Source organism: Heterodontus francisci, chromosome 7, assembly GCF_036365525.1.
Source record: "Heterodontus francisci isolate sHetFra1 chromosome 7, sHetFra1.hap1, whole genome shotgun sequence".
In the NCBI taxonomy this organism is placed as follows: Eukaryota; Metazoa; Chordata; class Chondrichthyes; order Heterodontiformes; family Heterodontidae; genus Heterodontus; species Heterodontus francisci.
The window spans coordinates 16,175,002-16,201,015 of NC_090377.1; the positions used below are offsets into that span (position 1 = coordinate 16,175,002).

General features: G+C 43.1%; 1 protein-coding gene across 1 annotated transcript in view; it reads right to left on the reverse strand.

Moving 5' to 3' along the window:
* sec22a (SEC22 homolog A, vesicle trafficking protein) overlaps nt 1-24,096 on the reverse strand; it is a 65,190-nt gene extending 41,094 nt beyond the window's left edge. The window contains exons 1-2 of the mRNA XM_068034841.1: nt 23,817-24,096; nt 1,178-1,381 (exon numbers count right to left, since the gene is read on the reverse strand). Coding sequence (XP_067890942.1) covers nt 1,178-1,359 — 182 coding nt within the window. The 5' untranslated portion in view covers nt 1,360-1,381; nt 23,817-24,096. The remainder of the gene's footprint in view (nt 1-1,177; nt 1,382-23,816) is intronic.
* Nucleotides 24,097-26,014: the final 1,918 nt, after the last annotated feature.

Sequence of the window (26,014 nt, forward strand, 5' to 3'; positions counted from 1 at the left end):
TTTGGATTAAAAAGACGTCAGTCATCACCTCCCCTCACTTCCCTGACTGACCTCTTCGCTAGGTTACACTGCACATCATAATGCAGTGGGGCTGACCTTAGATTGTGGTGGGAACTGCAGAAACACAATGACACTTATGATGATTAATGAAACAGGCAAACATGGTTTTAGGAGTCACAGGCCTCCAGAACAATAGGTAACACTGGCTTTGTTGTATTTATTTCATTTTAAGGCAGTTTCAACTACTACAGCAAACAAAAGCAGCTTTAACGTCTTCATTTTACACAAGCCCCAAGCCAACAAGGGGCTGCATACACATGTCCAATTCTCCACCAACTGTTCTTTATGTTATACAATACACACAAGGCAGTAACTAATCCAAGCCTACAAAAACACAGCTGACCCTTTGGCTGACATTGACCTGTATACAAGTTTGAACAAATGTGCTCTGTGGAAGACAATCTGTATTTAGGTTTATACAGTTTTGTTCCATTTATTAACAACCAGTAACCTTTCTCATCTGAGCCTTCCTCTGTAAAGCTCAGGATTACTTTTTTTTTGGCATGGAGGAAAACAGATGTAATGAATATTACAACTGATTGTGAAGGAGGGAAATAAGTATCGCTTTATCGATATAACTGATAATGAAAAACCCTTTGTATACTTGTCACTAATTTCTATTCCGCTCACATGTTCAGTGTCCACTATACGGAAACACATGATTTCCTTCTCACCGTGTGAAATCAAACCACTCAAACAATTTCTCGCTAAAGTGTTAGTTCTCAGCGGAGTAAACAATTATAGGTCCAAGCCACACTCCAGGATTTGGGCACATAACCTCAGTGCAGTTATAGAGGGAGTGCTGCATTACGAGAAGTGCTGTCATTAAGATAAGGTGTTAAACCAATCTGATTGTTCAGGTGGATGCTAAGAATCCACATGGCCCTCTACAAAAAAAGAGCAGAGAATTCTCCCAGAGTCCTGGTCAACATTCTTCTCTGAACCCACAATGCTAAAATCAGATTAACATTTGCTGACTTAACAACATTGTCTTCATTGTAGAAGTATTGCATTGATTGTGAGGTGCTTTGGGATGTCCTAGGACATGAGGCACACTATAAAAATGCAAGTGCTTCCTTTCCTTCTAAAGCAAGCAGGGAAAAGGGCAACGACTTACTGTATATTGTAATGTACACCTTTCAGAGTACATCGGTCAGGCAGATGGCCCAGCTTTTTTGACAGCACTTTAAGATGTTTCTTGACCTCTTGTACTCCTTTGTTATGTTCGAAATCTGTGGAAGCTGAAAGCGGAAGGCCATCTCTGATACGCACAACAGAAGCAAACAGGACCATAGACATTTCCAACAACTTCCCAGGGGTGCTGGAAAACATTCAAGGAAAATGCTTTAACTAATTGATATGTTAAATAAATGCACAGTATATAACAGCCAAGGATCCAAGTGAATCACAGTATTGTTAAGATGCACATTTGAAGAAATATTAGGCATTGAAGAATATGGTAAATAATCTGCAAATGAGTACAGCAACATTTCCTTAAGCGTAACATTGAAATATGCTACCTATTGCTAATACAATAGGTTTCCAATCTCTCGCACACTACTTTTGGCCTCAGCACTCCAGGGATTGGAAGGGAAAAACCAGCTGGTGTTCCAACTCCTAATCGTAATCCAGTGACCAGAAGCTCATCAACAAAAATAGCCAGCAAGTGAAAGTTCAGGCTTGGTGATGATGGATCCTATGATCGACATGCCTACCAGAACCTGTCATTCTAGCTTACGTATAAAGAATGACTAATTTGAGAGGATATTTGTTGGCCACTTCAGAACCATGTGCATCACAAGTTGCTACTTTCAAGACTTAAAAAGGGCAACCGAAATAAAACTGACCGAAAAAAAATAAAGATTTTCTTTCCCTCTTTCTGATATAATCTAATTTAGAAAAACGTAATAAAAATCATTTGTTTCGTCTGTAACCAATTAGACGACTTAACTGTAATATCTATTACACTCCTGTTTTTAATTGATCATGAAAACCAGAAGTTTTACTATTTTTCTAGACTCCTGGTTACACTTTTAAAAGTTACAATCACCTCCAGATTGAACCTGCATTCCAGCCTTATACCATGTGGAGATCCAAGTGCCTCTATCAAGTTCCCCACGATATAAAAAAAGCACATTTTTACTACCTGGCTAACAAATCCAACATTTATCACATAGAATTTTGTATGGTAAAAACAGCTGGCCAAATAGAACCCCCCAAAAAACATGCATTTATATAGCGCTTTTCGCAACCACAAGACATCCCAAAATGCTTTGCAGCCAATTAAATACTTTTTGAAATGTAGTCATGATTGTGATGTAGGAAACTCAGCAGCCAATGTGTGTGCAGCAAACCCCCACAAATGCCATTGCAATAATGATGTTTTAGTGATGTTGATTAAGGGATACATATTGGACACCGAGGATAATCCCCCGTTGTTCTTCGAAATAGCGCTATGGGAACTTTTACATCCATCTGAAAGGTCAGACGGGGCCTCTGAAATGGGGGTCTCATCTGAAAGACAGCACTTCCAAGAGTGCAGTGCTCCCTCAGCACTAGCCTAGATTTTCATGTTTCTGGAGTAGGTCTTGAACCCACAAGCTTCTGAATCGGAGGCGGAAGTGCTATCATCTAAGCCATGGCCGATACACATATTTTAAGTGCAGTATCTGAAATATTATGGGATGCAAAGCTGCCTGGGTCATAGTCAATTTCTCCCACTGTCAAGTTTTAGCTGCTCTCAACATTAACCTGTAAAATGCATGAGTGTAATACACAGAGCTTTCTCATGAGAAATTCTTATACACAAGATGAAAGAGGGAACCACTGCTCTTTACCTCATGTGGCTTGCGTGTTTATCCAGGTGCTGTTTCAATATAAATTTAGCCATTGCAGCAGCTTAGATTATCTAAAGGCACAAAGCAATTTTGCCAATTGATTTCAACATTTTCTACCATCAGATATTCATGTGCAACATTGAGATGAAGATTACATTGTGCAAGCATTTATGATTTCAGCAAGCAACTGCATAAATCTATGCTCTCAGCAAGCATTCTACCTTGAGTTCACATGGTTCAATAACAACTTGCATTTACATGGCACCTTTAACGTAATATAACAGCCCTAGGTGCTTCACAGGAGTGTGCAAGGTGGGAAGCTGGCAAGGCCAGCATTTATTGCCCATCCCTAATTGCCCTAAATTTAGTGGTTTTATTCAACTGAGAGGCTTGCTAGGCCATTTCAGAGGACAGTTAGGAGCCAACCACAGAAAGTGCTGGAAATACTCAGCAGGGGCCCTGTCCAATCCATTTCCTGCACTTCTGCCCTCACCCCTTCCCCTCCCTCCCAGAACTGTGACAGGGTTCCCCTTGTCCTCACTTTCCACCCCATCAGCCTCCACATCCAAAGGATCATTCTCCACCATTTCCATCACCTCCAGCATGATACCACTATCAAACACATCTTCCCCTCCGCTCCCCTCCCATCAGCATTCCGAAAGGTCTGTTTCCTCCGCAACACCCAGGTCCACTTCTCCATAACCCGATACCTCGTCTCCTTCCCACGCAATCAGAGGAGGTGTAATACCTTCCCTTTTACCTCCTCTCTCCTCCATCACTCGACACCTCGTCCTCTTCCCATGCAATCGCAGGAGGTGTAAGACCTGCCCTTTTACCTACTCTCTCCTCACCATCCAAGGCCCCAAACACTCCTTCCAGATGAAGCAGCAATTTACTTGTACTTTCTTCAATTTAGTATACTGGATTCACTGCTCAGAATGCAGTTGCCTCTATATTGGGAGAGACCAAAGATAGATTGGGCGACTGCTTTGTGGAACACCTCCACTCAGTCCAAAAGCATGATCCCGAGCTTTTGGTTACTTGCCATTTCAACAGACCCCAACTGCTCTCATGCCCACATTTCTGTCCTTGCCTGCTGCAGTCTTCCAGTGAACATCAACGCAAGATCGAGGAGCAGAACCTCATCTTTCGATTACGCACTCTACAGCCTTACGGACTCAACATTGAGTTCAACAATTTCAGGGCATGACTGGTATTTTTTTTATTTCTTTATAAAAAAAATTTTTTTTTTTTTTTAAACAATGTGCCTGTTTTTCATGTTGTGCTTTTGGACAGAGCTGCTCATTATTCTGCCATTAACACTCCCTGGACTAATGCTTTGTCTTTCACCACGACCATTAACACGCTCTTTGCCTTTATCCCATGACATCATTGTTATTTAATCTCTCCTGCCCTCTGCCCCATCACGCACCTTCCCTCTCATTCTCTTCCCCACCACCACCCCTCCCTTCACTTGCTTAAAACCCAATACTTTTCTTACCTTTGCCAGTTCTGACGAAAGGTCACAGACCTGAAACATTAACTCTGATTCTCTCTCCACAGATGCTGCCTCACCTGCTGAGTATTTCCAGCACTTTGTTTTTATTTCAGATTTCCAGCATCTGCAATATTTTGTTTTTATAGAAGAGTCAGCTGTGGGTCTGGAGTCACATGTAGGCCACACTGGGTAAGGTCATTAGTGAACCAGATGGTTTTTACAACAATCCAGTAGTTTCATGAACATTACTAATGAGATTAGCATTTTATTCCAGATTGAATTCATTAATTGAATTTAAATTCCCCCAAGCTGCTGTGGTGGTGAACTCAATTTTCCCAACATTGACTGGGATTCACTTAGTGTTAGAGGTCTAGATGGAGCAGAATTTGTAAGGAGCATCCAGGATGGTTTTCTCGAGCAGTATGTAAATAGTTCTACTCGGGAAGGGGCCATACTGGACCTGGTGTTGGGGAATGAGACGGGCCAGGTGGTTGACGTTTCAGTAGGGGACTACTTTGGGAATAGTGATCACAATTCCGTAAGTTTTAGAATACTCATGGACAAACACGAGAGTGGTCCCAAAGGAAGAGTGCTAAATTGGGGGAAGGCCAACTATACCAAAATTTGGCAGGAGCTGGGGAACGTAGATTGGGAGCAGCTGTTTGAAGGTAAATCCACATTTGATATGTGGGAGGCTTTTAAAGAGAGGTTGATTAGCGTGCAGGAGAGACATGTTCCTGTGAAAATGAGGGGTAGAAATGGCAAGATTAGGGAACCATGGATGACAGGTGAAATTGTGAGACTAGCTAAGAGGAAAAAGGAAGCATACATAAGGTCTAGGGGCTGAAGAAAGACGAAGCTTTGAAAGAATATCGGGATTGTAGGCGCAATCTGAAACGAGGAATTAAGAGGGCTAAAAGGGGTCATGAAATATCTTTAGCAAACAGGGTTAAGGAAAATCCCAAAGCCTTTTATTCATATATAAGGAGCAAGAGGGTAACTAGAGAAAGGATTGGCCCACTCAAGGACAAAGGAGGAAAGTTATGCGTGGAGTCAGAGAAAATGGGTGAGATTCTAAACGAGTACTTTGCATCGGTATTCACCGAGGAGAGGGACATGACGGATGTTGAGGTTAGGGACAGATGTTTGATTACTCTAGGTCAAGTCAGCATAAGGAGGGAGGAAGTGTTGGGTATTCTAAAAGGCATTAAGGTGGACAAGTCCCCAGGTCCGGATGGGATCTATCCCAGGTTACTGTGGGAAGCGAGAGAGGAAATAGCTGGGGCCTTAACAGATATCTTTGCAACATCCTTAAAGACGGGTGAGGTCCCGGAGGACTGGAGAATTGCTAATGTTGTCCACTTGTTTAAGAAGGGTAGCAGGGATAATCCAGGTAATTATAGACCGGTGAGCCTGACGTCAGTGGTAGGGAAGCTGCTGGAGAAGATACAGAGGGATAGGATCTATTCCCATTTGGAAGAAAATGGGCTTATCAGTGATGGGCAACATGGTTTTGTGCAGGGAAGGTCATGTCTTACCAACTTAATATAATTCTTTGAGGAAGTGACAAAATTGATTGATGAGGGAAGGGCTGTAGATGTCGTATACATGGACTTCAGTAAGGCGTTTGATAAGGTTCCCCATGGTAGGCTGATGGAGAAAGTGAAGGCGCATGGGGTCCAAGGTGTACTAGCTAGATGGATAAAGAACTGGCTGGGCAACAGGAGACAGAGAGTAGCAGTGGAAGGGAGTTTCTCAAAATGGAGATGTGTGACCAGTGGTGTTCCACAGGGATCCGTGCTGGGACCACTGTTGTTTGTGATATACATAAATGATTTGGAGGAAAGTATAGGTGGTCTGATTAGCAAGTTTGCAGACGACACTAAGATTGGTGGAGTAGCAGATAGTGAAGGGGACTGTCAGAGAATACAGCAGAATATAGATAGATTGGAGAGTTGGGCAGAGAAATGGCAGATGGAGTTCAATCAGGGCAAATGCGAGGTGATGCATTTTGGAAGATCCAATTCAAGAGTGAACTATACAGTAAATGGAAAAGTCCTGGGGAAAATTGATGTACAGAGAGATTTGGGTGTTCAGGTCCATTGTTCCCTGAAGGTGGCAACGCAGATCAATAGAGTGGTCAAGAAGGCATATGGCATGCTTTCCTTCATCGGACGGGGTATTGAGTACAAGAGTTGGCAGGTCATGTTACAGTTGTATAGGACTTTGGTTCGGCCACATTTGGAATACTGCGTGCAGTTCTGGTCGCCACATTACCAAAAGGATGTTGATGCTTTGGAGAGGGTGCAGAGGAGGTACACCAGGATGTTGCCTGGTATGGAGGGCGCTAGCTATGAAGAGAGGTTGAGTAGATTAGGATTATTTTCATTAGAAAGACGGAGGTTGAGGGGGGACCTGATTGAGGTGTACAAAATCATGAGAGGTATAGACAGGGTGGATAGCAAGAAGCTTTTTCCCCAGAATGGGGGATTCAATTACAAGGGGACACGAGTTCAAAGTGAAAGGGGAAAAGTTTAGGGGGGATATGCGTGGAAAGTTCTTTACGCAGAGGGTGGTGGGTGCCTGGAACGCATTGCCAGTGGAGGTGGTAGACGCGGGCACGATAGCGTCTTTTAAGATGTATCTAGACAGATACATGAATGGGCAGGAAGAAAAGAGATACAGACCCTTAGAAAATAGGCGACAGGTTTAGATAGAGGATTTGGATCGGCGTAGGCTTGGTGGGCCGAAGGGCCTGTTCCTGTGCTGTAATTTTCTTTGTTCTTCTTTGTTCTATGACTCTGAAGCATTAGTCCGGGACTCTATATTACTAGTGCATTAACATTACCACTATGCTATCATCCCGAGTCCCATGTTGAGTGTAGCGGTAACAAAGGCAAGCTTATCTGGTCACATCTGTTGCTCACTTGCTCTGCACAAATTAGCCGCCACATTTTCTTACATTATAACTACACTTCCCAAGTACTTCACTGGGTGTAAAGTGCTTTATGACATGCCCAAAGTGACCCAATGGAAGAACTGGGAGTAAATAATCAAAGTCAATAACTCCCCACACTGAAAACTCATTACATTGATTATGCTATATCCACACTGTCAGTCATCAGTAAGTCTGAGGGAAGACTGATCTTCACCCTTCTGGCTAGAGCAAAAAGATTAATTCCGTTGTTAATGATGAATAGAAACTTTCTATACAACAATTTGGAGGCCATACATATGTTGAAATTGGTTTGCTCTGGAAACATTATTAAAGCACAGAAGAAAGGTTGGACTTATGAGATGTACAAGTATTATCGCAGACTGCGGCGTATAAAATGTGATTCGCCTTTGTAGGTGTGGGTGGTTGCCATTTTGAAATGTGAAAAAAACAAAATGCCGGTAATTCATATTAATGTGGCATGGTTTATTGAATAGGTTAATTCTACAAAGATACCGCTAACCACAATCAAATCATTTTTGCTGCTGAAGAACCGCTGGAAACTGGTAATTTTGGCAGTCTCTGAGCAATCTTGGTCCTCTGCCGCAATACTGGACATTTTCGTTCCATATAGTGGCCACACCAACTAGCTGTTGCTTGGAAACCTTTACTGGACTCAGGGTGATTTGTCCCACTTAAGTGTATACACATTGCATTTCTGGTGACAATGTAACCATTCTGATGATTTTAGAGGACCCATTCCGATACATCCTTTTTAAGATCAGGCCAGTGACTGGTCCCTGTTCTCATGGCGCATTTGATATTGGGCATCTTCTCCAGGGCGGATTCCTTCTTCCATTCTCGCACTAACATTGAATTCCCTTGCTGCAAGCACAGTTATTTGATGAGTTAGCAAATGTTACGACTTTTAGCTTGAAACCAGCTTCATATTTCATTCATTTTGCTGGAGGATCAATTTCTCTTCGTCGTTCACTTTGCGGGTCTTCTCTGTGTGGGCATGTCAAACTCTTGTGCATCTTTGGAACACTGTATCGCCTGCTTAATCCCTTGCGCCCACATAGAAGGTAAGCAAAATATGCATTTGTGGGGCGAAAAATTGAGGCGAGTATAGCAGGTCGTGGCTGAAGGGGGCGGGGTGGGGGGGGGGGGAGCGTAGACTTATACGCTGAGTGTATGCAAAAACATGATTTTTGGGGCTGGGAAAATTGAATCTTCTTATACACTGGGTCAACCATGATCTATGGTATGATAAAATCTAAATATATATCACCTTTATAAATCACTGGTTAGGCCTCAGCTGGAGTATTGTGCCCAATCCTGGTCACCATACTTTAGGAAAGATGTAAAGGCCTTAGAAAGGGTACACAGGAGGTTTACCAGGATGGGGCCAGAGATGAGGGACTTCAGTTATGGGAGAGGTTTGTCACGAACACGTGCTATGTCAAATGATGATTTTGAATCCACCGGCTGGAAACCTTAATTAAATTTTTAAAAAACGAATGAGAGGTGACTCGATACTGGCAGCTAAAGGTGGCCACCCCAATTTGCATCACTGTACTTTCCACATTCCAACACAATGAGATGGAGACAGCATGCCTGCACAGACCCATCAAGATCAATGACCTGGGGAATCTGAGCAAACCAACTAACCTGCTCCCAACAGCAAGGCGTCAAGGCCATTAGCTGAATATTCAACTGGTAGAGACAAACCATTCAAACTCATCACTTTAACACTGGGACTCTAGCTGTGAGAAGAGAATTCTGAGACATGGACTGATTTGCAAGAGGGAATGTATACTAGTAATCACTGGGTGATGGTCATGTGACAGGCCCACCCTCCATGTGCTTAAGCTGGTGTTTTCTCTGTAGTGAGACAAGCAGCTAGACAATGAAGAGAGAAGACCTGAGTGGGATCCCTCGTTCCTTTCTCTCTCTTTCTACAATCCACATTTCCACCTTCGAACCCTGCTTGCTGACCATAACCACCCAGGGATGCCCCTGCTGCAGACAGAGACTCCTTGAAGGAAATCAGCTGCCCTACTGTCGCCAGGAGAAACAGTGAATCAGCTGTCCAATCTTCAAATTGGAAGCCTCAGGACCAAAGGAAAGTCACACGACCACCGAATTTAGTCTGAAGCCAGCCGAGTCATCAACCTCCACAGCCTGTATACCCCTTTTATTTCTATGGACTCTAATTTGACCAATTTATCCTACCCACACACAGAGTTTACAGAGTGGGGATTGTGTGAGTGAGACAGAGAGAACTTCAAGTGTGTGTGTGTGAGAAAGATGGAGCATATTTTGTTATTCTACTTAGATCAGTTTAAGTATCGTAAAGTTAACCTATTTGTTAAACCTCAAGAAAACCTGTCTAATTGGTTCTTATGATCATGGTGCGTAAACAGTTAAACACTCACTGAATTGGCAAGTATACCCACTTCAAAAAGAAATAAACCTTATGCGGTTAAACAAGGAGAGGGAAAAGACGGGAGCCCTTTGACCCCCTCTTCACCTGATTGTAACAGGTTGGAAAAGTTAGGACTGTTCTCCTTGGAACTGAGATGGTTAAGAGGTGACTTAATAGAGGTTTTCAAGATGATGAGAGGTTTTGATAGAGAAAAACTATTCCCTCTGGCGAGGGGTCAATAACCAGAGGTCAAATATTTAAAATAATTGGCAAAAGATCTAAAGGGAAGATGAGAAATTTTTCAACTCGGTTGTTGGGATTGGGAATGTGCAGCACTGGCTCTTGTCTTCAATCAAATTGCTCGTGTCAGAAATCATATTGGAAATTACGTAAGAAATAGGAGTAGGCCATTCAGCCCCTCGAGCTTGCTTCGCCATTCAATAAGATCACGGCTGATCTGATTGTGGCCATAACTCCACTTTCCTGCTTGCCCCCCATAATCCTGATCAATCAACAATCTGTCTAACTCAGCCTTGAATATATTCAATAACCCAGACTCCACTGCTTGCTGGGGAAGAGCATTCCAAACACTAATGACCCTCAGAGAAGATATTCCTCCTCATTTCCGTCTTAATTGGGAGACTCCTGAATCTGAAAGTAGGCTCCCTAGTTCTAGATTCCACCACGAGGGGAAACATCCTCTCAGATCTACCCTGTCAAGCCCCCTCAGAATCTTATACGTTTCAATAAGTTTATCTCTCAATCTTCTAAACTTCAATGAGTATAGGCCCAACCTGCTCAACCTTTCCTCATAAGACAAATCCCTCATCCCAGGAATCAGCCTAGTGAACCTTCTCTGAACTGCTTCCAATGCAAATATGTTCCTCCTTAAGTAAGGTGACCAAAACTATACACAGTATTCTTGGTGCAGTCTCACCAATGCCCTGTTCAGTCGTAGCAATACTTTCCTACTTTTATACTCCAATCCTCTTGTAATAAAGGCCAACATTCCATTTGCCTTCCTAATTATTTGCTGTACCTGAATGCTAACCTTTTGAGAGTCATGTACAAGGACACCCAGATACCTCTGTACCACAGTATTCTGCAGTCTCTCTCCATCTAAACTGTAATAAATAAAATGCAGTAAAGTTGTTGTAAAAAAGGTGACAAAGCCGATTCTGTAAATAATTTTAAAAGGGAGTTGGATGGATACTTGAGGATCAGGAACTTACAGGGTTATGGGCAAAACGCAAGGAGATGGGATTAAGCTCTTTCAAAGAACCAGCACAGGCATAATGGGCTGAATGGCCCTTATCTGTGCTGTAGGATTCTATGTTCTCATTCATAGTGTCTTAATTCAAACTACATGATAATTCAAACTTTTCTTAGCATTAAATTCCCACTTTACTCACAGTGCTTAATTCAAATTATTGGGTATTGTTGAAAATAGAGACATGTTATCTAAGTTTCTCGTCTTGCACTCATCAGGACAATCCGCAAGGAATACCAATGTAAGGGGAAAACAACAAATTTATACTGTATGAGAAATGAGTGCTGATTCATTCGTTGACAAGTGAATTGTTATTGGTAGAGGCGTTGCAATGGGGAATGCACCAGTTTATGGTGGCTGACAGTTAACTGTCAAGCTATGTTTGAAGTTTAAACCAGACAGCTTGACTCTGATTGGTCAAGAAGGCATTGCACTGAGGAATGAACCATAGAATGGCTGCCACTGGCATTGAAATTCATATATCATGTTACTCATTTGTGTGATAGGCAGGATGTCTTTTTGGCTTGATGGCAGCATCCTGTTAGTGGTGGACACAAGAGTAGGTACTGCATAGTAGCAGCGTGAAACAGCGAGCTTCAATGCCAGTGTGATGCTAGGTGTATAAGCCATATGTCCCAAAGACTGGCGGATCGTATCAAACAACATGTCCCTTCCGCTGTTCGCAACGCTCAAGGTACAACCCGTGCTTGCAAAACTCCGTACACAGTGTCCAACATTAGATGTGACTCTGCGATTGGACAACATTTGCTGAATAACGTGTGCTAAGAATTACGCTGACAACCAATTTAAGATTGTTAGTAGGGCTCACAGTGTGGTGCATTTGCGTGTACTGGAAGCTACATATATTAATACACAGGGCCCTGTTCTTTGCAGACAGAAGGAACATGTACACACATTGCGCCTGTTTCAGCTAAACAAAATAAGTGACAGACATTCGCTGGTTCAATCCTCAAGGCAATGCCTTGACCAATCAGAATGAAGCTGCTTGGTTTAAATGTCAAACAAAGCTCGACAGTCAATTGTCAGTCACCATAAACTGGTGCATTCTCCATGGCAGTACCTCTACCAGAGTCCACTTGCCAACCAATCATCACTCTCTTCTCATACAGTATAAAGTTGTTGCTTTCCCTTACATTGGTATTCTTGTGGATTGTCCTGATGAGTGCAAGACAAAAAGCTTCGACAACATGTCTCTATTTTCAGCAATACTCAAGTTCTGTACTACCAAACAACTATCAAATTATTGGACAATTCACATTTTGACTCTAGCAGTTGGCAATGGCTTCGTTTATGTAAGCCGTGAAATTCCATGCAAGCTATTAAAGGCATTTATATTGCAATACAAATACTAGGTTCTCTTGTGCAAGTAAAAATTTTAAAGTGCCAGGTCTCATTAAGACCAGCAGTCTGGAAGATTCACTGAAAAGAAGAGTTTGAAACCCTTCCCTGATACCTTCAGGAGTCATTAACTCCAAGGATATACATTTGAATAGTAGCATGCATAGAAGCAAGAGTAGGCCATTCAATCTCTCGAGCCTGTTCCTTTAAATGGATCATGGCTGATCTGTACCTCAATTCTATTTACCACATTTGATCCATATCCCTTACTCAATAAAAATCTGTCAATTTGTCTTGAAAATTTTAATTCGGTCACCATCCAGAGCTACCGAAGGGAGATTTCCAGGGTGGAAAAACAGCTCCCTGGTTTTACTTCTGAATGGCCTAGTTACAATTTTAAGATTGTGCCTCCTTGTTCTGGATTCTCCCAGCAGAGGACGTAGCTTCTCTGTACCTACTCTGTCAAATCCTTTTATTATTTCAAACACCTCAATCAGATTGCCCCGAACCTTTGAAACACAAGGGAAAACAAGCAACATTTATGCAACTTTTTCAAAGTGAATTTGTTAATCATCACACCAAATAGTTTTTGGTGTGTCTATTGTTAAATTAAACAGGTCTGGTTTTATTTTCTTCCCTCTTCTTCTGCAGACATGATAAGCTTGGGTACAGTTCCAATGGCACCTTCAGTACTTTGCCGAAGTGGTCATTATTCATGCATGACCCTAGAGTTAAGTGTTGGCAACCTATCTCTGTAGGGCAGCATTCCAGTCAATCTGAATACCCTTCTTACCCAACATTTTTTTGAGCAATATTCACCAGACAGCCTTCAGATGTGGAAACGTGTTAATTTTCTGCCATAGCACAATGAAGCCAATAATTGTGCCCTCATCACCATGCCAAACCAAAATACGAAACTGATAGGCAGGAGAAGACCAGCTGGTCTATCAAGTCTACCCCACATCATGATGGCCAGAGCATCGCGACTAAACAATTCTTCAGTGACCTCCCCAACCCCCGCAGCCATGTAATCTCCAGGACAGGCACAAAACCAGTGAAAAAACCTAGCACCAAGAAGGGAGAAAATACTCTGGAAAATTCCTCTCCGACCCACTCAGGTAATCGAAACCAGTCCAGGAAATCACAAGGACCAAGTGTGAAGTGTAAAGACATTTACTGCAGAGGCTCACCACTCTCTGGGAAAAGAAGAGCTGCCTAACATCCAGAATTCTTAAGAGTTTAAACTCGAGTCCCGCGGTCCTCCCCAATCTGTCAAACTGAAATGATCTATCAATAGGAATGCTGTCCAGTCCTTTCAATTATTTTATAGATCGTTTATCAGGTCACCTCTAAGAGAATGAATCTCTGACTGAGATTCATTGCCTATTTTGAAATTGAACCATGCAGAATTGGTTTGATTGCTGGTGCATGTCGAGGTAGCTAGACTCAGCAGCAGCGTTAACAGAACAACTATACTTGAAATCAGCAAACTGAGTTGAGAGCTGTGATCCAACCTGGGACCTTCCTGGTCAGCGGGGCTGTGTTAAACATTAGACAATGCATTTAGATTAGATTTAGATTTTAGATTAGAGATACAGCACTGAAACAGGCCCTTCGGCCCACCGAGTCTGTGCCGAACATCAACCACCCATTTATACTAATCCTACACTAATCCCATATTCCTACCAAACATCCCCACCTGTCCCTATGTGATCACATAAGCTGCTGGAAGTTCACACAAGCATCTGATTAAAAGAACCACAATTTCATTACATCTCAGTAAAATATACATGCAAGTGTAGCAGTCTGAGTTGGCAACCACACACTCTGCATTGGCAACCATTTTGACTCCATGTTCACATAGGGTGCCTTTGGTATTATATACACTTATTATAATTTTTCTTTTGAGGGTCTTGTGGCAAATATTATGCAGAGTTCAATAACAGAGTAAATATAAAGTGAGTCTCTTTGCAAAGGTTGGAAACCTTGGCAGTTAAGCAGAATAAGCAAATATACAATACAGGCAAAACCACTAACTGAAGTGACTGGGCCTGCCAAATCTCCCACATCTGCCAGGCGTCTCTCTCATTTTCCTTTGGAATTTTTAAAGGAGCATAAGCCTTCATAAAGATTATAATTTTTCCCATTTTTGTAATTCATTTACTGCAAAATTCCTGGAGATGGGAAGACAGTAGAGTAGTGGTAATGTCACTGAACTAGTAATTTAGAGGCCCAAGCTAATGCCCTGGGGACATAGGTTCAAAGCCCACCACAGCAGCTGGTGGAATTTAAATTCAATTAATTAATAAAAATCTGCAATTGAAATCTAGTCTCAGTAATGGTGCCATGAAACGATCATCGATTGTCATAAAAAGCAATCTCGTTCACTAATGTCCTTTTGGGAAGGAAATCTGTTATCCTTACCTGAGCTGGCCTACATGTAACTCCAGACCCATAGCAATGTGGTTGATTCTTAACTGCTGAACAAGCCACTCGGTTGTCAAGGGCAATTAGGGTTGGGCAACAAATGCTGACCTTGCCAGCGATGCCCACATCCCACAAAATTTTTTTTTAAAACTGTTTGACTGGACAGAAGGTCATGTGAACCCTCCAGGAATATGTCCAACCACAGTTGGTAAGCCAGGAGTTAAAGGGATGGTCTTAAGGTTAGAGACCGCTGTTGGTTGGGGGAGGGGGGGGGGTGGGGGTCAGGGTTCAAAACAACTATTGATAAGACTATTAGGGTTGGGGGCAGGTTGGGGTAGGGTGTCAGGGTGAGTAGATGAGGGAGATGGTGTGGGGATCAAGCGGTGAGCCGTGGTCAGAAGCCACCATTGACATGGCTGCTGTCAGTACAGGCAATTGTGTAAAAAGATAGATTTACATTTGCATAGTGCCTTTCACAACCTCAGGACATCCCAGCCATTTTAGATCCAGTGAAGTACAGTCACTGTTGTAATGTAAGAAGCATGGCAGCCAACTTGTGCACAGCAAGATCCCTCTAACAGCAATGTGCTGATGAATCTGTTTTTTTTTTAAGTGATGTTGGTTGAGGCATAAAGACTGGCCAGGACACTGAGCAGCATTCCCCTGCTCCTCTTCTACAAAACAGGGCCACATGATACCACATTTCAGGAGGTAGTCACTCCTGAGCTTAAGAGAGCACATGGAGAGAAGGACTGGGTGGCTGCCAGACAGTCAAGGTCAAGGCATGTAGTGCAGGAGTCCCCGGAGAGCATCCCACTTTCTAACTGGTATTCAGTTCTGAGTACCGATGGGAGAGAGGGTTCCTCTGGAGATAACAGCGAGAGTCATGAACAGAGCACCATGGGTGGCTCAGCTGTGCAGGGAGGAGAAAAGACAAGAGAGCAATAGTGATAGGGATTCTATAGTTAGGGGAACAGATAGGTGTTCTGTTGCAGACGTGATTCCAGGATGGTGTGTTGCCTCCCTGGTGCAAGGGTCATGGATATCACCGAGCGGCTACAGAGCATTCTGGAGGGCAAGGGTGCACAGCCAGAGGTCATGGTCCACATTGGTACCAATGATATAGGAAGGAAGAGGGATGAGGTCCTGCAGGCTGAGTTTAGGGAGTTAGGAACAAGATTAGCAAGCAGGACCTCATAGGTAGTAATCTCCAGATTACTCCCAAGGCTATGCGCAAGTGAGTATGGAAATAGAAAAATACACCAGATGAATGCGTGGCTGGAGATGGTGCAGGAGTGAGGACTTCAGATTTCTGGGGCATTGGGATCGGTAGTGGGGAAGGTGGGACCTGTACAAGCCAGACAGTCTACACCTGAACAGGACTAGGACAAATATCCTTGCAGGAAAGTTTAAACTTTGGCAAGGGGATGGGAATCTGAGCGCAGTCTTAGGTAGGGCAATTTCAGGGCAGAAAATTAGCACATGACTCAAAGACAGAAGAAGCAAAGGCTAAAAACTGTTCAGCACAGGAATTTGGCAGTGTTAAAGGGTATTTATTTAAATGCAAGCAGTATAGTAAATAAAGCCGATGCGCTGAGGGCACAGATAGGCACGTCATTGCTATAACGGAAACTTGGCTTAAAGAAGGGCAAGATGGCAGCTCAATATTATTGGATATAGAGTTTTCAGGTGGGATAGAGAGGGGTAGAAAAAAGGGCTGGTGGCATTATTGGTTAAGGAATCAATAACAGCTTTGAGGTGGGATGATATACTAAATGAATCAAACGAGGCCATATGGGTGGAGCTCAGAAATAAAAAAGGGGCAGCCACATTACTAGTAGTGTACTATAGGCCTCCAAATAGTGAGATAGAAGAACAAACATGAAGGCAAATTTCTGAGCGAAAAAACTATAGGGCAATAATAGTTGGGGATTTCAACTACCCCAATATTAACTGGGAAACAAACAGTGTGAAGGGCACAGAGGGGACAAAATTCTTGAACTGCATTCAAGAAAACTTTTTCGCTAGCACCGAACAAGCCCAACAAGAGGGGGCGCAATTCTAGATTTAGTCTTCGGTATTGAAGCTGGGCAATTGGATGAAGTAACACTGGGTGGCCATTTTGGAGATCGTGACCTTAATAGTTTTAGCATAATCATGGAAAAGGACAAAGATAAAACAGGAGTAAAAGTTCTAAATTGAGTAAAGGCAAATTTTTACAAAACTGAGAGGTGTCCTGGAGAAAATGGACTGGATACAGCTACTTGAAGGAAAATCCGTAGCAAACCAGTGGGAGGCATTCAAAAGTGAGATACTACAGGCACACTGTAGGCATGTCCCCACAAAGATAAAGGGTGGTGCTGCCAAATCTAGAGCTTCCTGGTTATCTAGAAACTTACAGGGTAAGTTAAAGAAAAAGAGAGTTTACGATGATCACATAAAACTTAACTTTAGAAAGCCTAGAAGAGAACAGAAAATGCAGAGGTGAAGTAATAAAGGAAATTAGAAAAGCTAAGACAGAACATGAAAAATTATTGGCAGGTAAAATCAAGAAAAATCCGAAGTTGTTTCATTAGTATATTAAGAGCAAGAGGATAACTAAAGAAAGGGTAGGGCCTATTAGAGATATACAAGGGAACTTATGCATGGATGCAGAAGATGTGGCAGGGTTCTTAATGAATTTTTTGTCTCTGTCTTCACAAAGGAGAGGGATGATGCAGACAATGTAGTTAAAGAGGAAGAGTGTGAAATATTAGATACGATAAGCATAACGAGAGAGGAAGTACTAGAGGGTCTGACATCCTTGAAAGTGGATAAATCACCAGGGCCGGATGGATTGCATTCCAGGTTGTTAAAGGAGACTAGGGAGGAAATAGCGGATGCGCTGAGGATAATCTTCACATCCTCACTAGATACAGGCGAGGTACCAGACGAATGGAGGTCTGCGAACGTTGTACCATTGTTTAAAAAGGGTGCGAGGGATAGGCCAAATAATTATCAGCCAGTCAGTCTGACCTCGGTGGTGGATAAATTATTGGAATCAATTCTGAGGGATAGGATAAACTGCCACTTAGAAAGGCATGGATTATCAGGGATAGTCAGCATGGATTTGTTAAGGGAAGGTCACGTCTTAATAACTTAATTGAGTTTTTTGAGGAAGTAACAAGGATTGTGAAAGTAGTGCAGTGGGTGTGGTCTACATGGATTTTAGTAAGGCATTTGACAAGGTCACACATGGCAAACTGGTCAGTAAAATGAAAGCCCATGGGATACAGGGCAATGTGGCAGGTTGGATCCAAAATTGGCTCAGTGACAGGAAACAAAGGGTAGTAGTCGACGGATGTTTTTGTGAATGGAAAGCGGTTTCCATTGGCGTTCCACAGGGCTCAGTATTGAGTCCTTTGCTGTTTGTTGTATATATTAATGATTTGGACTTAAATGTGGGAGGCATGATTAGGAAATTTGTTGATGACACAAAAATTGGCCATGTAGTTGATAGTGAAGTGGATAGCCGTAGACTCCAGAAGGATATCAATGTTTTGGTTGAGTGGGCGGAATAGAGGCAAACGGAATTCAATCCAGAAAAGTGTGAGGTAATGCATTTGGGGAGGGCAAACAAAGCAAGGGAATACACAATAAACAGGAGGATACTGAGAGGGGTAGAAGTGGTGAGATACCTTGGACTGCATATCCACAGGTCCCTGAAGGTGGCAGGACAGGTAGATAGAGTGAAGGCGGTATATGGAATGCTTTCCTTTATTGGCTGAGATATAGAATACAAAAGCAGGGATATAAAGCTGGAACTGTATAAAATGCTGGTTAGGCCACAGCTGGAATACTGCACACAGTTCTGGTCACGCATTACAGGAAAGGACATAATTGCTCTGGAGAGAGTACAGAGGAGATTTACAAGAATGTTGCCAGGGCTTGAAAGTTGCAGGTATGAGGAAAGATTGGATAGGCTAGGGTTGTTTTCCTTAGAATACAGGAGGCGGAGGGGTGACTTAATTGAGGTATACAAAGTTATGAGGGGCCTAGATAGAGTAGACAGGAAGGACCTGTTTCTCCTAGCGGAGAGGTCAATTACCAGAGGGCAAAGATTTAAGGTGATTGATAGATGGATTAGAGGGGACACGAGGAAAAACTTTTTCACCCAGAGGGTGAAGGTTGTCTGGAATTCACTGCCAGGAATGGTGGCGGAGGCAGAAAACCCTCAATTCTTTTAAAAGGTACCTGCACATCCACCTGAAGTGCTGTAACCTGCAAGGATATGGACCAAGTGCTGGAAGGTAGGATGAGATTGGGTGGCTAGTTTTCCTTTTTTGGCTGGCACGGATGGGCTGAATGGCCTCCTTCCATGCTGTAATTTTTCTATGGTTCTACGATCTTTCATGTCCACCTGAGCAGCCAGACTGCAGTAATGACAACTCCACGCTCATAAATCAGGAGGCAAAGTCTTTTAAAGAGAGATTTGGCATAAAAATCATGTTTTGTTACTTTTTTCCCCCAAACATAAACCAATATAGACTGACAGCTGGCTTTTAAACCTCATGAATGGTTTATTTAATTTCTAACAGGTCATATGAAGCTACTTTTAGTCCCGCAGTTTATCTATGGTAAAAGAAGCAGTTGTAAGGTATTTGGATATCTCTTGCATTTTTGTTATGCTGTGAGACATCTGTTAATATCTCTTGCATTTCTGTTCATAAGTAAAATATAACCAGTTGTGGTGTGGACCAGCGTGTGGGGCTCACCGGGTAGTAAAAACATGGAGGTCATTGGGACGAAGGGAGAAGAATTCTGACCGACATCATGATTGCTAAGGCTCATATTGGACTTTTTAAAAATAAAAGACAGCATAACTGAACAAGGACCTGTTACGACCGAGGCGGAGGAGTGGACTGTTTGTTCTAGTTCCACTTCTCTACAGGTCACAACATAGATTTAAATGTTTACGCAGTTACCGATACGGTCAATCATATAATCGACTCTTTATCCCAGAATAAAATACACCAACCAGGTTTCTTTAATAAACAACAAAATTACCAGTTTATTATAAAACAAGACTTAACCAGTAACAAAGCAATAACACACAGATTGAAATATGAAAGTTCCATTTTTACCTTAGTGCCCCTCACACACACCGGTTAACCAAAAAATATGGATTTTTTTCTTTAGAGCTCTGTTACAAAAAAAAGACAAAAAAGAATACTTTGGCCAAATACTTGCTAATTCTTGAAGAAAAAAAAAGATATGGGAAGACGTCAGTTGTCCCTTTTTGGTTTGGCGCACCAAATACAGCTGTCATTGGGATCTTTCTAGAACAATTCTTTTCAGGTGACACTAAAGATCAGTTTGGCAGGCTTTCCAGAAGAAATGCAGCATCTGTTTCTCTTTTTTTTATACTAGATTCCCAGGAAGTTCTCAGAGATGAAGAGGGTGCTGATGGTGACTGCTCCCTTGGCTGGTTTTCTCCAACTGCCTTCAAAACAGTTCACACCCCAACACACTGTCCAAAGCAAAACCAAAAACAAAATCTCAAGAGTCAAGCTTCCTGACCCATCACTTCGCTGTAAACATCTTCTCAAAGTCAAAATGCCCCTGCTGGGTATTTATCTGAAGACAGGTAATTTCCAGTAAAGGTTGTTTACAAACCAAGTCCAAAAGACCTTTCGATGAACCCAGTGAAAAAAAAAAGCCATGGAATCCTCTTCAGTTTTCCCAAATAAAACAATGTTGATAATTGTAAAATACGAGTCCTCAAAAAAAAACTTAAAGAATATAGAAGCACCGTCATAACAATAGACACACACAGACAGGCAAGTCAGTATATGCCACTGATGTGGTAGCCTGGGCTGTTAGAGCATCAGACAGTCTGAATACAACTACTCTCATGGACAATGGCCTTTTGAAATATGGGTGAATGATTTCCGATTTACATTATCAAGATACAGATATCACATCCATGGGTGGTATGCACTTAAGACCCCACCCCCCGCCCCTCACCCTGCTGAGAGCAGGATTATGACCACATGCAGGTGGTCTTGCATAGTTAGGGTGAGTCCAAAGTACGGAAAGTCCTCATCAGGGAACTCCTCTTTGCTGACGATGCTGCTTTAACATCTCACACTGAAGAGTGCCTGCAGAGTCTCATCGACAGGTTTGCGGCTGCCTACAATGAATTTGGCCTAACCATCAGCCTCAAGAATACAAACATCATGGGGCAGGACGTCAGAAATACTCCATCCATCAATACTGGCGACCACGCTCTGGAAGTGGTTCAAGAGTTCACCTACCTAGGCTCAACTATCACCAGTAACCTGTCTCTAGATGCAGAAATCAACAAGCGCATGGGTAAGGCTTCCACTGCTATGTCCAGACTGGCCAAGAGAGTGTGGGAAAATGGCGCACTGACACGGAACACAAAAGTCCGAGTGTATCAGGCCTGTGTCCTCAGTACCTTGCTCTATGGCAGTGAGGCCTGGACAACATATGTCAGCCAAGAGCGACGTCGAAATTCATTCCATCTTCGCTGCCTCCGGAGAATACTTGGCATCAGGCGGCAGGACCGTATCTCCAACACAGAAGTCCTCGAAGCGGCCAACATCCCCAGCATATACACACTACTGAGTCAGCAGCGCTTGAGATGGCTTGGCCATGTGAGCCGCATGGAAGATGGCAGGATCCCCAAAGACACATTGTACAGCGAGCTCGCCACTGGTATCAGACCCAGCGGCCGTCCATGTCTCCGCTTTAAAGACGTCTGCAAACGCGACATGAAATCCTGTGACATTGATCACAAGTCGTGGGAGTCAGTTGCCAGCGTTCGCCAGAGCTGGCGGGCAGCCATAAAGGCGGGGCTAAAATGTGGCGAGTCGAAGATACTTAGTAGTTGGCAGGAAAAAAGACAGAGGCGCAAGGGGAGAGCCAACTGTGCAACAGCCCCGACAAACAAATTTCTCTGCAGCACCTGTGGAAGAGCCTGTCACTCTAGAATTGGCCTTTATAGCCACTCCAGGCGCTGCTTCACAAACCACTGACCACCTCCAGGCGCTTACCCATTGTCTCTCGAGATAAGGAGGCCCAAAGGATAAGGCACTGAATCCTAACCCAATTCAAAAGATTACATTATTATGTCAAGGGATCAGGGTCATAAAGAAGTATAAGCCACAACTCAAAAGGACTACGTTGCTGCAGCCGGGAAGTGTGACTTGGTCAGTCACAGGAAATCATGTGGAAGATATCTTTCAGCAGATCTGACCACCCGGGAACAAGTTTCTGTACGCAGATCTGCTAAGCAACTGATGTTGTAAGTATATACTATTGCTTGGTGAGTTAATAAAGTCATTCCACATAAAATGGAAATTGTATCCAAAGTTTGTTCCATGCCATTGATACTCAGTTTGCAGTCAGGACCTTAAGAGGGAAAGTGAGGACCCCCTGTTTAAGAGACTTACACAGTCCCAGATTGTGGTGCTCAATCCTTGATCTCCACGCACCCTTTCCCCATTTAATATTCTCTTGCTTCCATTCCAAATTAAGGCTGATTAAAATTCCCATAAGGAAGGAAATCGAGTTCCGTGCTTTTAAACCTGTTCCTTCCGCAGCCCTGGCCACAGGAGAGTGAATTCAGTGCATTGCCTCCCTAGGTTAGCATTACGAAAACCGTCTCCCTTATCCTGTCAGCTGATGGGTTAACGAAAATCTGAGTCGATCAATGATTCTATTGCTGGGATACAGTAGTAGATTTTAAATGTAGACACAGGAAGTCAAGGTACAGACGTCACTCTGCCATCACGAGAACTTCAAAAGCAACAAATATAAAAGCATGTTTAGCTGTAAATGGAGACCTGATGACAGCAGCAAGACTCAGGGCAAACTAGGTCTCCAGACTCCACCATAGGAAAATGTCATCAATGGTGCTTCATAATCATAAATTAAACTATCTTGGTAACAGAAGCAGATAGAAATAACATTGTCATGACTATGCTGCAGTGTTTAAAATTATCTGGACACAAGTAATTATTTTCCCTATAATTAATATTTTGGTAGGAAAATCACATTCAGTATTTTACCATTTTAAATTATGGAAGCGGAGTCAAATTAACTGATCATAAAACGACTATAAATAGATTGCTATCATAAAATCTTTTCTATTCATTTAATGTGAATGTAAAATGTGCGGTTATATTAAGCATATTTTATGCAAATGTTGGGTGTAGGAAAATTTAACTATTCAGTAATAGTAATGCTGCAATTGTTTATACAATTATTGTGTGTTGTACCCTTAACAATAGTGGAAGACTTACCTCACAAAAGTACTGTTATGTTGGAAAAGGTTGAGGGCTCAGCACAATATAAAAACACAACCCAGCAGGGCTTGCTCTCTGCAAACAAGTCCCGATCAGTAGACAGAAAGTCAGCAACCCAGTCCCCAACCAGTTTCCCAAATGGCAATCAAAAGCAGCTGGAAACGGTGGAGTGCTTTAAATTCTGAACCAGTGTAAAGGTGCAGAGATTGATATGTACAGCTGACAGTTGAGCAAAGGAAGAACAAACTTGCATTTAGACAATGAAGTACTTTTTGACGTGTAGTCACTGTTGTAACGCAGGAATCCCAAGCAGCCAATTTGTGCACAGCAAGCTTCCACAAACAGCAGTGTGATAATGACCAGATAATTTTTTATTCGGACTTGTTGGTTGAGGAATAAATATTAGCCAGAACACTGGGGAGAACTCCCCTGTACCTCTTCAAAATAGTACCATGGAAATGTTTACATCCACCTGAAGAGAGGGGGCCTCGATTTAACGTCTCTTCTGAAAGACAACACCTCTGACAGTGCAGCACTCCCTCAGCACAGCACTGGAGTGTCAGCCTAGATGTTTGTGCTCAAGTCCTGGACTGGTTCTTGGAGCCAGAACCTGCTGACCCAGAGGTGAGCGCCATGGCTGACCAACAGTTCAACACTGGGGTTATATGTTGTCCTGCCTTTGGTTCTTACCTTGCTCCAGTGGCTCCTCTGCAGCTACTAGGGCCAGTCACAGTCTCCGGACCGCTCGGTCAAGGCCTCGGCGTTACCCCAGCAACCGGCCGCCCGACTCCTACCACTGTGGAAGCTCAGGCCCGACGCTTTCCACCTTGTGCACAGCTGCTGTTGTTGCGGGCAGGTTCCGGAAACGCCGATGCGCTATTGGCCTGTCACACAAAGCCACCCACTGCCCCTCAGGCCGCGGACAGGAAAGCCCAGTCGACAAGCGCGCATGCGCATCGGTTCCAGCGCTTTCTGGAGGACGAGCGCGCGTGCGTATTCGTCCTCCTCGCCCGGCTCTGCCTGCCAGCCGCATGCGCGTCCGTTCCTCTGCTTGCTCTAGACTCTGGGCGGGCGGGCGGCCCCAGCTGTCAATCAGAAGCCACGTGTCTTATGTTTGCGTGGCACGCGCGATCAGAGCACGAGTTTACAGAAAGAGGGGACAAAACGCTTTATTTTAAAAGAGCGTAGCTTAAGGCAGAAGAATCTGATTGCAAATATTACAGCTAACGGTTACAACTGATGCAATCACCCAAGCGTGACACAAGTTGCAAAATCATTTATTTTTCGCAAAAATACCTGAAAGGTTTTTAGAGGAGATGATACATTTAGATAGGATATAACTACAGATAGGAATCTAATCATAGATAACAATGTAGTACTGAACAAAAGTAAATTTAAATATATGAATATTTACGAGATAAACATTGGCCAGTATACCCGAACTTCCCTGCTCTTTAAAATGCCATCGGATCTTTCATGTCCATTTACGGGGGCAGAAAGGGCCTCAGGTTATCTGAAAAGCAACATTTTTGACTCTGCAACACTCTCATACTGCACTGGAGTGCTAGCTCGTATTTTTGTGCTCGACTCTGGAGTGGGAAGAACCAACAACCTCCTACCTCAAAGGCAAGAATAATACCCAGTGAGCCATGGCTGACACATTTAAGTCAAAATAACTGTCAAGGCTCACCTTGTGAATAATGGCTGTTTAAGGGCGCTACCAACATACACCCATATTGTTGAGTATTATGGGATATAGAAGGAAGGCCGGTAAATGGTGTTAAGGCACAGATAAGCCATGATCTAACTGAATGGGGGAAGGCTTAAGGAGCTGAGTGGCCTACTCCTGTACTTGAAAAGGAAACATTTGCAGAGTCATCAGACAAGAGCAGGAGGAGCGGGGCTAATTGGACAGCTCTTACAGAAAGCTAACAGAGGCACAATGGGCCAAATGGCCTCCCAAGCTATATGTTACATGGTGCCATACTCCGCAAGTAGACAACGCATCAAAAAAAGATAAAACACATATTAGCTACCCTTAAAACACCTGAATATTTCCATAGAATCATAGAAAATTTACAGCACAGAAAGAGGCCACTTGGCCCATCGTGTCTGTGCCGGCCAAAAAAAGTTCCACCCATTCTAATCCCACTTTCCAAAATTTGGTCCGTAGCCCCACAGATTACGGCACTTGAGGTGCATATCCAGACTTCTTTTGAATAAGTTGAGGGTTTCTGCCTCAACTACCCTTTCAGGCAGTGAGTTCCAGACACCCACCACCCTCTGGGTGAGAAAAACTCTTCCTCAGCTCCCCTCTAATCTTTCCACCAATCATTTTAAATCTATGTCCGCTAGTCATTGACCTCTCTGCTAAGGTAAATAGGCCCTTCACCTCCACTCTATCCAGGCCCACAAAATTTTCCCCAGAGGGCTGTGGAAGCTCAGTCATTGAGTATGTTTAAAGCAGAGATTGACAGATTTCTAAATACCAATGACATAAGGGGATATGAGGATAGCGTGTGAAAAAGTCATTGAAGTGGATCATTGAAATAGGAACATAGGAGCAAGAGTAGGCAATCAGATCTCCCCTCGGCCTTCTCTGTTCCAAGGACAACAACCTCAGCCTATCCAATCTTTCCTCATAGCTGCATTTTTCCAGTCCCGGCAACATCCTCATAAATCTCCTCTGTACCCTCTCTAGTGCAATTACATCCTTTCTGAAATGAGGTGACCAGAACTGCACACAGTACTCAAGTTGTGGCCTAACCAATGAGTACTACAGTTCCAGCATAACCTCCCTGCTGTTATATTCTATACCTCAGCTAATAAAGGAAAGGATTCCATATGCTGCCTTAACCACTTTATCGACCTTTTCTGCTACCTGCAGG